This window comes from Xenopus tropicalis, chromosome 5 (genome assembly GCF_000004195.4).
Source record: "Xenopus tropicalis strain Nigerian chromosome 5, UCB_Xtro_10.0, whole genome shotgun sequence".
In the NCBI taxonomy this organism is placed as follows: domain Eukaryota; kingdom Metazoa; phylum Chordata; class Amphibia; order Anura; family Pipidae; genus Xenopus; species Xenopus tropicalis.
The window spans coordinates 58810466-58827177 of NC_030681.2; the positions used below are offsets into that span (position 1 = coordinate 58810466).

The 16712-nt window shown below is 38.8% G+C and overlaps 1 protein-coding gene across 7 annotated transcripts in view; it reads right to left on the bottom strand.

The window, feature by feature from the left end:
• Window positions 1-16712, bottom strand: part of map7 (microtubule associated protein 7) — a 105500-nt gene that overhangs the window by 62381 nt on the left and 26407 nt on the right. For all 7 annotated transcript variants that reach the window (XM_012963763.3, XM_004914651.4, XM_002936266.5 and 4 more), the window contains exons 3-5: window positions 8319-8396; window positions 2893-3056; window positions 2397-2514 (exon numbers count right to left, since the gene is read on the bottom strand). In XM_012963763.3, the coding sequence (XP_012819217.1) occupies window positions 2397-2514; window positions 2893-3056; window positions 8319-8396 (360 nt within the window). The remainder of the gene's footprint in view (window positions 1-2396; window positions 2515-2892; window positions 3057-8318; window positions 8397-16712) is intronic.

A 16712-nucleotide genomic window follows, 5' to 3' on the forward strand; every position in this document is an offset into this window, starting at 1 on the left:
TGTTGCCTCTTGTGATCACACCCTCCATAGAATCCCTGGTCATAAAAATGATGGGCATATTTGGAATCAGGGTCCAGAGAATCAAAGAAAAGCTCTCTTTCTAAAGCTCTCATTCTCCTTTTAAGAGAATGAGAAGAAAAGAAGCACATAGAAAAGAGAATGTATTGAGAGAAAAGTATGGAATAATAGAGAAAGAGAGAAAAAACATTAAAAAGAGATAGATTCTCTGCAGCAGGAACCTAGTGTGACCATGTTAAAATAGCAACTGCTATCTTAAGCAAACAGATGGAGCTGTCTACCCTTATACACGCCTTATTTGCTATTGATTTCCTGCTTAATTTCATATAATTTCCTCTATGCTTAAATTATTACATCCACAAGAGGTCCACAGCTTCAAAATACATTGATGTAAATCTGGTTTCTATGCTCAGAACTATGAGATTCAAGATGTCCAGCATCATGAACATACTAAAGATATTTTACTTAAGTATTTTTTACAACTTTCTAATCTCACCTGTAATAAGAAATAGTTCAAATGGCTAGATGAAAGTGTATCAGTGTGCAACCAATTATATCAGTCAACCAATTACACCTTTCCTAAATATATACATTGACCCCTTGCATGAAGATAGAGACACTGGTCTTCTAAAGAGTCTCTCTACCCTAAAACCACTAGATGATCTAAATCAGTGATCCCCAACCAGTGGCTCAGGGGCAACATGTTGCTCACCAACCCCTTGGGTGTTGCTCCCAGTGGCCTCAAAGCAGATTATTATTTTTGAATTGCTGGTTTTTGGGAAAGCTTTAGTTCCATAAAAAACAGATGTACTGCCAAACTGAGGCTCATGTAGGCTGTCAGTCCATATAGGGGCTACCAAATAGCTAATAACAGCCCTTATTTGGCACCCCAGGAACACATTTTATGGTTGTATTGCTCCCCAAGCCTTTTTACATTTGATTGTTGATCACGGGTAAAAAATGTTGGGGATCCCTGATCTAAATAGAGAACACTTTGAAGCAATAATGCAACAAGAGCAGTAAAAGCAGTTCACTCTAATGAAAAAAGACTACATAATCCCTTAGGGTTCACCAAACTGCCAAAATCATATTGGAATGCTTCCTGCAAACATAGGATCTGTCTAGGCCCCTCAGCTGGACATGTACAATTGAATACTTGAACTCACTAAAACATTTTTTACAGAAACAGCTAAGGGGCCTCTCTCTCTCTCCTAGATGAAGGGTCCTGGGAAGAAATTCTCGATCAAATACAGAAATAAATACCAGTTAGGAGCAGGCACTCTGTAGTGCTATAGTATACATGGACTTCCTCATATACAATTGGCTACACTTTGTGGACCCCCCCAGTGATTGTAATCACTTACCTGATACCTCGGGGCCAGTATACATGTGCAGTAGAGTCAAAAGCTCAACTTTACCAAAAAAGCCAAGTTTATCACTTTAGTGCACATGCATCAGGCCCGGGACTGCAAAAAATGAAGACAGAATAAAGACGATTGCTCAATCGCAGGTACCCCAGGCCAGTGCAGTTTTCTCCTAACAGAAATACAGGCCCGAAGGGTATCAGGTAAGCGAGTACAATCACTGGAGGGGTGCCCAACATTTGGCATCTTTCCTTCTCCTTTAAATAGTATTGTAATTTCAGCTGAAATTACCAAGGGGAATTTTGATCTATGCCAGCCTTTTCTTTACTCTGATTTTTCTACCATGCTAATACTTTTTTCATCTGTCCATATTAATTTCATTTTAAAGAGACCCTAACCATTAGAAATAATTTAAATTCAAGCACAATAAATTTTACTTTTACACTATATAAATCTTGTCTCCTTCAGAATTCACAATCACAGCAAATAGGCACCATTATGTGTACACTGTTATTAGGACAAGCTTTGCATCATCCCAAAATCTTGTTTATGTGCCAGATTGGGGAACCTGATGCAGTGACATCTAGGAAGTACTAAATGGAAAGTGAAAGTAACTGCCAGCCCCACCACTACGCTGAGACATAAAGGCAGTGAGGCAAGACAGCTGAGATGTTTAAATACCTTTATAGTAGGCATGGAATGTTTACCAAAAAAAAAAGTTCTATGTTTAATTTTAAAAGGACTTATTATAAAGCTTATGTCTGGACAGCAGGTCCCCTTTAATCTGAAATATAAAATGCAATCGCATGTCAGCGCTGAGCAAAAATTTAGTAACACTGCATTTTTATCTATTAGCTGTATACCATATAATAGTGTGTCTATGTGCGTTTGTTGTGTGAATTAGATTGCAAGCTCTACCGGTGCAAGTGATGTTAAAGATTCTGAAATAACATTGATGCAATTATGTTCATAGATTTCCAATGACATCCTTTAGAATCAGGCCAGTTTTTTTACCTGAGCTGTTTGCGTCTATGCTGCTTTGCAAAGTTCCACCCCAGGACCATCTATTGCTTTTCTCCTTTAGTCTCTGATTTCTTTCAGCTGTACGCCTCACAACAGCTTCATAACGTTCCTTTAGTGGAAAAAGAAAAAAAATTGGTATATCTCAGCAACATAAAGGTGCTCCAATTTTAAAAGCATCTACTTAATATGAAACTACAAGTAGACAGTGGCACTGTTGTGTTACGACTCCCCATGCATTAATTTTTATGCTGCTGTTTGGTGATATTGCATGTAAACCACGAACATCAACTTTAACATATGCAAAATCGCCAGTGTAAAATCAAAAATGAAAGGAGACCATTTATTGGTTAGCAGAATAAAAAAAAAAAAACAGAAAGATATTCGTGTCTTAAAGTACCAGAGTTCAAAATGCCCCCTGGTAAAAAGACAGTCTGTGTAAATAATATGTAGTAATACATATGCTAGCTCAAGTTCAAAGTGGGAGTACCTTTTCTTCTTCTAACTTTAGCTTTCGCTTCTCATCTACAGCTGCTCGCCTTCTTTCCTCCTTCATCCTCTGCTCCTCCAACTTTTTCTTACGCTCTTCTAGGTGTTTCTCATAGTGTTGACGGGCTCGTATTTCTTTCTCTAACCATAATGACTCTCTGGCAGCTGAAAAGTTAAATTAAGAAGTGTACATAAGAGAAACATATAGACAAAGTAACAACAATAAATAAGTCTGGTTGTGTTAGAATTCAAATATTTAATGACCTCTTCAAACTTTAAATAATATTGAATGTTTGGTATTCTGGATTTTAGTACCCAAAGCATTTAGTTTCCCCATTAGTATCATTTACAATATGAAACTTCTCTAAAGACATGAAAAAAGAAATACTATACATCCATGAAGAGAAATGAGAGGACACTCCACTAGATTATACTGCAAATAGTAACAATGTTATCTACCAAATATCATATTCTAAAGTCCATATTATTTTACAGCAAAAAGTGATTTAAAATTAAAATCTCTATGAGCTAAATAACATTACATCATATTTTTTTCAAGTAGCTATATATGCAGTAAGGACCTCTAATACAAAGTTTTGCATCCACTCACTTGAATACTTGCCAACTGTTTTGGAAATTTATCATAGGCTAATATAAACTCATATTATGGCAAAGTAACAGAAGTGTGCAGGTTACAGTTTTGCTGTGGTGACTAGTGGTATAGGTTAGTGGGATAGTCTAGAGTTTGTCCATTAACATACCTAAAGGTCACCTAACAAGGAGGAAAGTTATGGTCCAGCAGGGCCATGTGTTTGTAACAAGCTATGCCAGACAGCAGCAACAAGAGTTAGTAAGATACTTTCTTCTATTTAAAGGAAACTATGCCCCCAGAATGAATACTTAACCAACAGATAGCTGGTACCATACTAATTGGCCTTTTTAAAGTATCTTACCAAACTGGAATATATATGCAAGTTACAAGTTAACAAACCAGAACATATAGCAAGTGCATGTACTAGAACCCCTGTGTATTAGCGATCATAATTTTACCTCATTTGTTTTCTTCAAAAAGCAAACATATACTGGATCAAAACATACTAAAATTCTAGTTCCTTAAATTAGGTTCAGTATAATTGTTGTCCGTTAACATTATTATAAATTATTATTTTTCTCAATTTATTCTCTTAAGGAGGGCATTTAAGAGCATAAAGAACCAACCTATGTGGCTTAACCCAGATGTTTGAAAGCTTCTACAAAGAATATAAATACTACAAGCAGTTTTGTAAAATGGCAATCAAAAGGCAAAGATAGAAAATGAGTAGGTGATGGCCTCAGAAGCAAATAGTAAACCAAACAATGGTTTTAAGAATATTAACCATAAAATGTTATTAACAGTAAAAGTCAGTGGTTCACGTAGGATATAGTACTCAAATGTTTACTTTAAGTTAATGTGAACAAGGCACATGTTCAGTTTTAGCCAGTTTAGCCAGGTCTTTTTGTAATTTTTTTTAGTCTCTCTTTCATAAGGCATGCTACCTTTTGCCTGGATAAAAACTGAATTTCTCAATAAATCAGCCTTTAAAGGAGACATATCCTATAAAAATTAAGAATGTACCAGTGAATTATACTCCTCTAAATATAGAAGGAATGTGTTTAAAAAAGTTGTGTTTCAGGCTAATTTATTGAGAAATTCCACCAAAACCCCACTAGCCCCGCCCATCTGTTCCCCTTCCTGCTGGCTGAATTCTCTGGATGAGCTGGGGAGCCGCCAGCTCTCAATACACTGCACTGTAGGAGAGGAACCAATCACCAGCTAGGCTGACCTGATAGCGAACTGAAGCCTGGCTGCGCTTGTGTAACTGCAGGGCTGTCATTGGCTCTCCCCCTCCTACTTTGCTTCTGGCAGGGACCGTTAGGACATGCCCACTCTTCATTTCAAATTTGGTCAGAGAAGAGATAGGATCTATAGGGAACTCCAATAAAGGGGCGATTTTTACAGATAGGATTAATTTTAAGCACAAAGGGAAACCAGCACCGTATATTATTCATAATTGCCTACAATATTAGGGTTTTTCCCATTTATCCAATATGTCTCCTTTAAAGTGTTGAAAAAGTGGTATATTGACTTCATGAGATAGTTTCTTCAGTGCAGAGACAAACAATATACCAAGTGGGGATATAGTAAAGTCAATGCAGCAAATCGGTTCACTAGCTCATGCCCTTAAAGGACAATGAAAGGTTAATATAAATTAAAAGTAAGTCTAAAGGCATTCTTTTGAAGTACTTACTGCATATCTAAATTCCCAGATCCCTGCTTGCTTCTCTGAGATATGGTGCTGGCAGCCTACAGCAGTGTGAAGACTACAGTGACATCACTGAAATCTCTCTGTCCTTCCTGTAGGCTGCCAGTGGCAGCCTTCCTATTCTCTGAGCATATGTGTAACTTGATCTTGTCTGCTGTTCTTAGCTACACATACTCACCAGCCAATCAGAAGCGGATCTGGCAGAGGGGAGGGGGGGAGGGAATGAAACACATGTGCAGTATGAAGCAAGGAGGGAAAGGAAGGGAGAATACCTTTTTAGAGATGGCTGCCTGTTCTAGAAAATGTGAAGTAAGTGTGACTGAGTAAATATTTGATTAGGTGAGCCAAAAGTGTGGCGTTTTTACTAAACAATAGGAGGACTATTGGGCAGTATGCTTTTTAAATTTGGACTTGCATTCTCCTTTAATTTGTGAGCCTTGTAGTGTGCCAAGTTATAAAGAAACCTTTGCATCCCTGTAGCAAATGAAACAGCATTTTAAGTGGACATACACCATAATTACTGGGGGCCTGCATAAATCACCTAAATGATGTGTAACTGACTGTATGGCATAAAATAAAATTGCATGATACTGATACCTATAAGGAATTTAAAAGTTATCTGACTAATGTAATGAAAAATTAATTGTTTACCTTCATTGATCAAGCATATGAGAATGGTATCATTAATGGAAAGAATTTTCTGAAGATCCAGTTCCCTAGGAGACCAGTAATATATGTATTGCCTAAAATTCATAAGAGACTAGATATTCCACTAGGGAGGCCACTTATCTCGGGAATTGGTTCTTTGAAAAGTAGTCGAAATATCTTGATACTTTTCTACAGAAGTATGTAGGTTCCCTACCATAATTTATTAGGGATTCTGTCGATACTATAAATTATATTGAAAGTCAGGAGTGGCATAAAGATTATTTATTGGTGACACATGATGTCATCTTTCTTTATACATGTATAGATCATGTGATTGGGATTAAGGCTGTTGAATATTTTTTGGAAAGTGATCATACAATACCACATAAACAGAAGAAATTTATTTTACATGGAATTAGTTTTATTTTACATAATAACTATTTTTGGTTAAACACTGGATAATGGATTTAAAACCCATTTATATAGAAAGAAGACTTGAAGAAGATTGCAATGGTTATATTCCTTATAAAAGTGGTTAGATAATATTCCTATAGGACAATTCAGGAGAGTAAAAAGAAACTGTTCAAAGGTGAAGGATTATATATCTAACTGAGATTCTGGAGAGACAATTTGAGGAGAAGGGTTATGATCTAAGTTGGTTACAAAGGCCAGGATGGAGGTAGATATATAGTATAGAGAGGCTAGAAATGTTAAGGAAAAAAGAAAGAAAAAAAACAAGATGGAAATGGTACTCTTTATTACAAAGTTCAGCGAATGTGGCTACAAGTTACTGAATATCCTTAAGAAACATTGGCATGTTCTTAGGATGGACAAAGAATTGAAAGCAATACCAGGAAAAAAAAACATTTCTGGTTTTTACCCATTCAAAAACATTTTGTCAAGAATTGGCGCTTAGTTTTTTGAAGAAGGATAGCAATAGCCACCTTAGGTAGTTGCAGGATATAAAAGGGTTTGTGAGATGTATAGATTGTATAGCATGTAAAGTGGTACAGAATAAAGTGAAGAAGAGGAGTTCATTTAAATCTAACCAGACACTGAAGGAGAATAACATTGGAGAGCTGATTACTTGTAACACCAATGTAGTATATTTATTAGAATGCCTATGTGGTAAACAATATGTGGGGAGAACTACCAGGAAATTAAAAACATATATAAATATAAAAAAAAATATAAAGAAAGGGTTGAGAGCTGTGTCATAATAAAGACCCAGAAGGTCTTACTTATAAAAAGTGTGGATGGAGGGGGTGGGTAGTGATAAGCAAGTAATATCCCAGAAAGAAACCCGCTGAATCTACAGTATATGGTAAGAACATTGGTTTCAGAAGGCTTAAACATAGAAATTGGTATAAACTGTTTCTTAAGTTATGAAGTGATTTTAAGGTAATAACTGATATTTGATTTTTTATTACTTTTACTATCTTCTCAGAAGCTCTTCAGCATGTTTTAGTATAATTAGGTCAATTATGCTAATTAGTAGATTGGAATTCGAATGTACTTAAAGCTAAGACTTTTAGTTGAACTCATGCCTCTGATGAACTGAGACTGGACTTACGAAATGCATTAGGTTGGAATATTGTAACTGAAATGTAAGTGTGAGATATTTATTTGGTTTTGTAATAAACTTCCGGAAAGGGGCAACCCTCTGGAAGTTTGAGTTTTGAACGAACGCTCTGAGACACCGTTTTGAGGAAGTAGATGCTGGACTCAGAACAGAAGGTAACCTGAAACTGCGAAGAGTAAGGGTCAAGGGCAGACAAAGCGTTAATCCGCTTCTGTCAGCCCTGCGCTTTTCTGCCTGGCTGAGAGAAGCGGATACGTTTCCGTACGCTGGTCTGTGTGCGTGCATTAAAAGTTACGGCAACAGCCCGAGTGTGCTCACATTATCACAGAGCGGAGCAGCAGTCAGCCTGGAAAACATTTGTTTTCATGTTTTCCATGTGTATGGAATGGATCAGCTTCTCTCAGCCAGTCAGAAAAGCACAGGGGTTATAGAAGCGGAAAACAATGGAGATCTGGGACCTTGAAGTTACAAGACCTATATAAAAGCACTCCGTCTATGTTTTGACTCTTGATATGGTCATGGAATACCTCATTCTCCTGTTTGCCATTTCTTTTTTTTTTTTTTTACATATCATAGTTTAGGAGTGTTACAATTAAATACATTTTTTCTTCAATTAAATATATTTTTGCCAAACCTTTTTAAACATTGTCTTGATTTATAGATACGTAAAGTAATATTCTGTAGTTTATGTTTCCTAAAATTATTTAGATAATGTGGGAACACCAGTTTTGATCAGGTGGACACTGGCAGTGTGATGGGTGTCATTTAATGTGCCAAGGTTATAATCATTTATAAAAATTAAAAAAAAAAAAAAAAAAGCACTGAAACAAAAGAAAAAAATTATATTTGGATACAGAGCTGTAAAGCAAAAGAGTAAATATTTGCATGACATACCTATTAATTTTTCACGTTCCTCTCTACGTTCACGAGCAAGTCTTTGCCTGTCATCAACCTTCATAATAAGATGGGGTTCTGAAGATATAAAAGAAAAATTAATCATGACCACTAAAGCAGAAAATGCCAAAATCTATAAAGCACAACTTCAAAACAAAGTGCCTAGCCCAACTGGATCCCAACCCTTAAAACCATGTGACTTTTCGTTACATGAACAAGGAAATCTCATTTTTTTTTTCTGCTCATTTAGCACACAGCTATCTGTCTTAACATGAAAGCCTACATTTGCCTACAATGTATATCACTTAGGCACGTCTCCCCCACCCAAATGGCATAATTTGTATGGCATATATCCCCTCCGTTAGCTAGCACCATCACATTTTCCTAAAGTAAATAGCAGCTTTCACCCAGTCGCCATTTTTCTTCTGATACATCAGATACATTTAAATCTGCAAACAGCATACACATACAAAGACCCTTATTCAGCATACATTTCATCAACAATGCTGGCTCACACAGGCAGAACTGTCAAATAAAAGTTTGTTTGAGCTGATCTCAGGAGAGAAAGTTAGGAGAAAATAATTGAAGCAGACAGGTAGAGCTGAGTTTCTATGGGAACCAGCAATGCCATCTCTTCACTGGCTGCTAGATTGGAGGGCGTTTTTAGTAATCTGAGCTTAGAACAACTGAGCATGCCCACAAGCCAGAGGTCAGAGCAAATTCCTGAGGGAGGGGGCTGAGTGGGTTACAGGAGAAGAAGGAAATTTAAGTGATTAAGGGGATGTTGCAGCCTTACTATTAACCTCTGGACAACCAGAGTGGCAGGTATTGAAAGATTTCAAAGAGGCTGTTCACTGATTAAATTTTTGTGTGTGGGGTTTACATGTCCTTTAAGCAAACGGAGAAAGCTTCTAGGGCTGTTTACTAAGGTATGGCAATGCTTTCTGCAGAATAAATATATTGCTCTAGGTGGCACTAATGTGGCAAGTCTTTTGGCAGTAAAATGCCAAAATTACTTTCCTTCTACTTTAAGAAATATGATAAGAAGTGAATATGGAATATCATGCCTTATAATTGCTTCAACAAATCAACATGATTTTGCTAAAATGCCTTCTTTCTACACACTGTCAAAAACAAAATAAAAAAGCAGCGGGGTCTATTCTGTGTTTTCTCCAAGTAATTAAATACCATTATGTTTATAATGTAGCAGATAGTTTTCTATAGAGATGTTTCTTGAGGTCGATTTAGTTTTCTCCCAAATGTGAAATCTCATACCCTAGAACTTCAACCATTGGTTAATATATGTACAAGGGAAAAAGATATGATATTTCATGAATAAAATGTCTTTTATCACTTGGGGATTTTAAAAGGAGACCAATGTGAGTCAAAAAGTGAATAAAATATTTAATCTTTATCTGTATTGCTGCTCCCAGGCCCGGGCCTAGGGCGGCAGAAACTTAGGGGCAGCATGCCGCCCAACCCCACCGGATTAATTTGCCTGTGCAGAGTAATGAGGAGAGGACGCGCATCCTCTCCCCAGGGCTCTGAAAGAGTTGAGTGTCGCGCATGCACAGTTGGGGGGGGTGAGGTGGGTGATGTGTGCATGCGTGCACGCTTGAAGCTTGGGTGCGAGGTGGGCGCCAAAAGGGGGCGGCTTTGGGGCACCCTATTGAGAAATCTGGCCCTGGCTGCTCCTGTGGAAAACTGAATTAGTTCTTTCTCCTATAATCAGCGTCAGACTGGGAACCCAGGGGCCCACCAGGCCTGCTTTTCAAACTATTTTTCCTCCATTCCTCACCCAACCTCTTTATTCTCCTAGTCTCTTTTATTTACATGCTAGCATCTATTCTTCCATCTATTTCTACTCTTCCTTCCCATTTAGAAATAGGGAATGACTATGAAACAGGCCAAATCGTCAGGAGCAGGAGGGCCCACTTATACCTGGGCCCACCGGGAGTTTTCCTGGTATCCTGGTGGGCCAGTCCGACATTGCCTATAATGTTTGCAAAGGGTGGTTCCACACAGAGAATATTTTTAAGGGCTAAAGATTTTCAGAGTTATCAGTAGCACACTAATTGCCTCAAAATTACAGCCATGGATTATTGTTCTGAGAGGAGGGGAAGCAGGGAGTAACATAAACCAAGGCTTATGCTTATCCTACTTATTTAATGTACTTTGAAGATTGCTCCCAAAAAATGTATACATTGCATATTACAAATTTTCCAAACAAAGTCTACAGGGGTTATGTTATATGGATTTATTTTTAAGTAAATACATTTTATCATTAAATGAAAAAAATGGGCAGGAGGAACTATTATTATAGGTATAGGATCCCTTATACAAAACCCATTATCCTAATGAAAAAGTTGGTTGGGATAAAAAAAATTGAAGCAGACAGCTAGAGCTGAGTTTCTATGGGAACCAGCAATGCCATCTCTTTACTGGCTGCTAGACTGGAGGGCGTGTTTAGTAATCTGAGCTTAGAAAAACTGAGCATGTCTGGCAAGCCAAAAGTCAAAGCAAGTACAGGAGGAGAAGGAAATCTAAGTGATTAATGGGATGTTGCAGCCTTACTATTAACTTCTGGACAACCAGAGTGGCAGGTATTAAAATATTTCAAAGAGGCTGTTCACTGATTAAATTTTTGTGTGTGGGGTTTACATGTCCTTTAAAGAAAAAAAAAGTTTCCCTTTTCTCTAAAATAAAACAGTGCAGTGTACTCAATCCTAACTAAACTGCATAAATTCATATTCGTGGTGAAATGATCCTATTGGGTCTATTTCATGTTTAAATTATATTTAGCAGACTTACAGTATATTGATCCAATTTACAGAAAGATCCTTTATCTGGAATAAATCCATTTCCCATGTATTCTGAATAATAGTTCATATACCTGTATTATTACATGAATTACATTTATAAAGCTCTAACATATTCTGCTATGCTGTACAAAAGTGTACATAACTGACAAAAAAATTGATACATTTGTTAATGAGGGCTTTGTTTGCAAGGGTTTATAATCCATATGGGTGGGGGTAATTGATACACAAGGTATAAAATGATATATCTGTGAAGGAAGTATAAACTGGAGAAATAATGCCAATGCTATAAATGTTCGTGAGGATGGATGGAGTGGATGTGCTATGGGAAGACTTGTAAGGAGCTGCTAGAGGCTATTTGGTAAGTTTGTTAACTTCATGGAAGAGTTGAGTTTAAAGGGACAAACTCTTTTAAAATTCTGTTGCTCTGTGGCTCCGTTTTCTGTTTGTAGGTTTTCATTAGACCACAGAACAGCCATTAGTCCACCACTAGTCCACCACTGCATCTGCTGTTCAGCTTTTCCATGCTAATGCAGAGATAAAAATCATAACTACCTTCCATTATTACAACTCCTGGTCTAGCACCAAGAATTACAGCTGGTCCATTAGATTTTTTGCCAAACATTATGTTTAGTGTAGCTATGAAACTTGCAGGGAAGATAGTGGAGCTTTCCAGATGAAGAGAAAAAAATGGACAAAATAAGCACCCATCTGAAGCCACCTTCTCTGCCTTAGAGAACTAGACACAGTACTAAAGGGTATATTTATCATGCTGTGTAAAATGTGGAGTTTAGCATTACCGGTGTTGCCCAGGGCAACCAATAAGCAATTACAGTTCAGCAATTAGAAAACCAAAGCAAAACATCTGTTTGGCTGCTATGAGAAACACCACTGGTAATGTTTTATTCCACTTTTTACACAGCATAATAAATATACCTTATATTTTATCATGTGCTAAAAAGACCCTCTCTTGAAACTATCTAATCCAGTGCAGTGCAGCATGTGTCCGCCCTTGTGTGGCCCCCATCTGTTGGGCTACTGTGACTGCTTACCTTTCGTGTAAGCTTTAAAATAGTATCAATATCATTGTTCACACTTCAGATTTAGGCTGTTAGCCCCTGAATTATTCACACCTGTAAGCCAATGTTCCCTTTAATTTCTTCTTGGATGTATGCGAAAAAACTAAGAAAATAGTGAGCACACCACAATTTACTGTGTGCGCTGGTCTCAAAATTTGTGTGTGCATGCATAAGCGCACAGCTTAGAGGGGACAGAGTAGTGATGTGATTGACCCACACCCGACCCTAACCCACCCCTTCACCAGACCTGGAAGCGGGGCTCAATTAGGTCACCCTGCTTTTGATGTTGCATTGTAGACCCGAACTCCTGGGTTTACCCATGGGTCCCACATATCACTAGGACAGAGCTGTAAGCCCCCCAAATTGTTTACACCTGTAAGCCCTGGTATTGTTCACAACTGTAAGCACCTGTATTGTTTACACTTGTAAGATCTCAGACTGCGGGCTCCCACATTGTTCACCTTCTCACACCTCAGACAAACTGTTGGAGCAGTGCAGGCATTGTGTCACTGAATGTAGAACAGTACAAACTGTTCATCTTGGAGTGCTCATGATCAGTTACTTGCGTAGTCATAATAGCTCTGCTCTATCATGTCTGTGTGTGTGTCTTACTCTGCCTGCCCTATTCTGCCTGTGTGTGCCATATTCTGCCTGCCCTGTCCTGCCTGTATGTGCCATACTCTCAGTACCCTATGCTGCCTGTGTGTGCCATCCTCTGCCTGCCCTATGCCACCTGTGTGTGCCATTCTCTGCCTTCCCTATGGCAACTGTGGGAGGTGAACCTGGCAAAAGTTTATTCTGGGAGTTTGTTAGCATTTGGAAACAGCTGTTGGCGGGTTCCTACTTTGTGTAATTATATGCTAGGGTTGCAGTGCTACCCACAGGGGAGGAGGTATATGGACTAACGGGTGTGGCTTAATATAAAATAATAAACAAGAGGTTATAGCCCTACAATGAGCTACAATTTTTTTTAGTGTGCTACCACCATTAATGTGGGTATGTGTGTGGTTTTAAGTGGGTGTGGTTTAAACACGGAGTGGTCAAAACTGGCTTCTATTTTTGCCCCTCTGTCACTTCAAAATGCTCACTCCACGTACCAATATGGCCAATCCAATTTAGGCTAGTCCCACCAATTGTATAAGCAACCATGTGCTCATTTTCCAAATGAAATTAAAGGTTCACAAAACACATGAAGTGTAGTATGTGTAACCTATCCTTCCCAAACCTGACCTGGCATCAATTACTTATGTACCTATGCCAACCCCACCTTCTCTGACATTACCACAAAAAGCCTCTCTTGGTAACTTTTTTTTTTTTTTTACAATTTCAGCAACTTTTTTGCAGAAAGTACAATTGCCATTGGAAAGGCTGCCTTAGGGCAACCAGGAGCGCAAAACCACACCTGCACTCTGAACTTTTCCTAGGGAAACTATATTGTCTCTGTATGAATTTTATAGTCACAGCCTAATTGCACCCCTGTCCAATGGTTTAAAATTTTGTGGTGAGCACAACTTTCCCTTTTATGCTACAGTTTATACAAATTTATGTTTGAGGAAAGTTATAAATATCCATGCCACTGGTACAGAGCTCAAGCTGTTTAGTTGGTACAGCAGCATAGGAGATCAAATTTTCTAAGCTTTCCTAAACTAATATCCACTACTAACACTCTCTAACACTGTTGAGCTCTATATTGCATCATAGAAACTGGGTCAGTATGAAAAGATTAAACTTTAACCTTTTAAGTGTAAACAGAGTTCATTTGCATTCAGTGGCAGCAAACATTTTGTGCATGCTAAACAGAGGCGCCAAAAAGATAAAATTAGCTAAAAACACTTAAAAACCCAATGGGTAATTCAGAGGAGGTAGTAGTAAACTTACCTCCTCCAGACAGACACCAACAAAAGTGGTAATTTTCAGTAATAATTTATTCACAACAATATTGCTACGTGTTTCGCAGGCATTTCCCGCTTCATCAGGCAATGTAGAATAGGCGCAAAAAAACAGTGTCTTTGTATAAACACCACCAGAGGCTCCTTTGTTAGTAGTATGAAGATGTGAATGTTGTCTGTAATTGAATGACTGCATGGAACAACATGAATGTATGCCTGTTTGCTTTTAACTGTAGATAGGTGAATAAAGTTTCTTAGCTATACCAACATCAATTGTAATTTTTAGTATCACAATAGCCTTGGAAATTATGCTTGTTCAAGAAATCATCCAAGCCCCTCTTAAAGTCATTAACACACAGTACATTGCAGAACTGTACTGCCCTCACTGTAAAAAAAAAAAAACACTTTTGCTGCTTCAAGTGAAATCACTTATTTGTCTATAACCCCCTCAAATGCACTTGAGTAATCATGTACCCTGACAAGAGAAAACGGCCCCACGGCTTGGAAACCACAGAAAATAAAACAGTGCAGGCTAAAGTTAGAGAATTAGCATTGGTAGTCAGAGGAGGCCACTGTCATGGGTTGTCAGGAACTGTGGGGAATCAAACCCTGGACTTTGTGCCAAACTGCAAATGCACTTACTTACTGAGCCACAGGAGGCTCTTTAAACTATGTGGGGTCAGTTTCCCTTATGTGCATCCAGCATCTCTGCCTGTTTCCCTTCAGTCTCCACCCATCTTGTTAATCGCATGTGTTGCTGGGTTAGTAATTAGGAGCCTCCTGGCAACACCCGGTGCTCGATCATCGTTGCTGCTGAGCCTGATCTTGCCACATCCTGATTCTGACTTCCGTGATTCCTGATTCCTGCGGTCCCTGCGTTTCATTCTCCTGTCCCCACCTGGTACCCTGTCTTTTGCGGATCTCTCTGGTTTGACCTTCGGCCTCCTTACTTGACCTTGTTTGCCTGCCACTGACCTCAGCCTGCCTTTGGACCTTGCCAGTTCTCTGCCAGCCCTGACCTACTTGCATGTTACTGGACTCTGTCTATCTTGCCTATCATCCCAGGCCTGTACAGTATATTTACTCTTTTTGTTCTGTTTGGCTTTTATTAAATAACCATGCTTCACCACACTTGGCTGTCTGACCCTTAAAGGGAGTTCTGGGGGTTACTTGCACAGAGGCTCCTACCTGCTGGTTACTCTCCAGAGGCCAGTCTTGACATAGGTACATCCAGGGCCAGAACTAAGGGTAGTCAGAAGAGGCACCTGCCTAGGGTGCAATTGCAGGCAGGTAACTCTTCTTTCACCTACGACTAGTTCTGGGCCATTTCCCACCACTACATTACCCCCCTCCAGCAGCCCCGGTGATCCCACCACCCTGTGTGCACGCATCGTGCGCTCACTTGCACACACCGGGGGGAAGGCGGGCCAAGCCGGACTGGTTGCCTAGGGTGCTCAGCTGGCTTGGCCCGGCACTGGGTACATCCAATCAGTAGATCAACTCTCAACGCATTAATTAAGTTATTGAAATATCTCATAGAGTGCTCTTTAGTAGCGTTCAGTGGGTTCAGTGACTCACTATAACAACATAGGACAACCACTATTCACCTGTCCAAAAATGCGCATACGTATTTTTGTGATGTAAATCACCGTAAAGGTCTCTAATACATGAATAGAAATATAAGCACTGGAGACCCAAAGACACCTCACTTCAAAGATATTAATCCTGTTGTTTTGTCCAATAAAGCGCTTGTATACTCACAAAATGATATAAATTTGTTATTTAAATCCAGGCAATATTGTAACTAGTCATCCCCAGGCACGTGTGCAGGGCATGCAGTCGGGACCCCCACCCCCCCGGACACATTTTTTGTCCTGAATTCGCACTGGTGCGAGTCTCCAGTGGGCCCCGAGGTAGTTCCCCCAATAAATCCAGGTAGCAATTGGGCAATTGTAGAAATTATTATATACGGGAGCGATCCTGGAAAGGTGAGAATGAGAACACACAGAGAGAAGAAACTTCACCAACGAGTGACAGAGAAGCTAAGAAACTGGACCAAACCAGTAAAAAGATCCCTGCACTATATTAATTAAATAAAATTCACTTGAGCAAATCTCGATTTTATATGCGTTATTATGTACTAGATACAAATCTTATTCTGATATATAAGGTTAATTAAATAACATGACATGTTTTCAACACAATACTAGGGCATAACAAGAGAAAAATTGAATCAAACAAGGGAGCATAACAGATGAGTTTATTCAAGCCCTTTGGCCTAATGTTATTAAGTCTGTATATACAGCTTAGCTCCAGTTGTATCGCCACCCCACACTGGGGGCAGAACATGGTCAATAATCATGCTTCTTAAATTGGCCAATGTGTGTTTAGACTTCACAAAATGTGTTTAAACTGGAGTATTTCCTTTACAAGTAGTAATTAGCTATTCTATCCTTGAAGGTGGCCACACGGGCATTTAATAATATAAATTACAAATTGTGATAGACGGGACAGTCTATATTGAATGTTAATCTGTCTCCCGGTATGAGGATGTGCAAAGTTGGGGCCAGTCATCATTTAGCAACATCATTCCATATATACTGTATC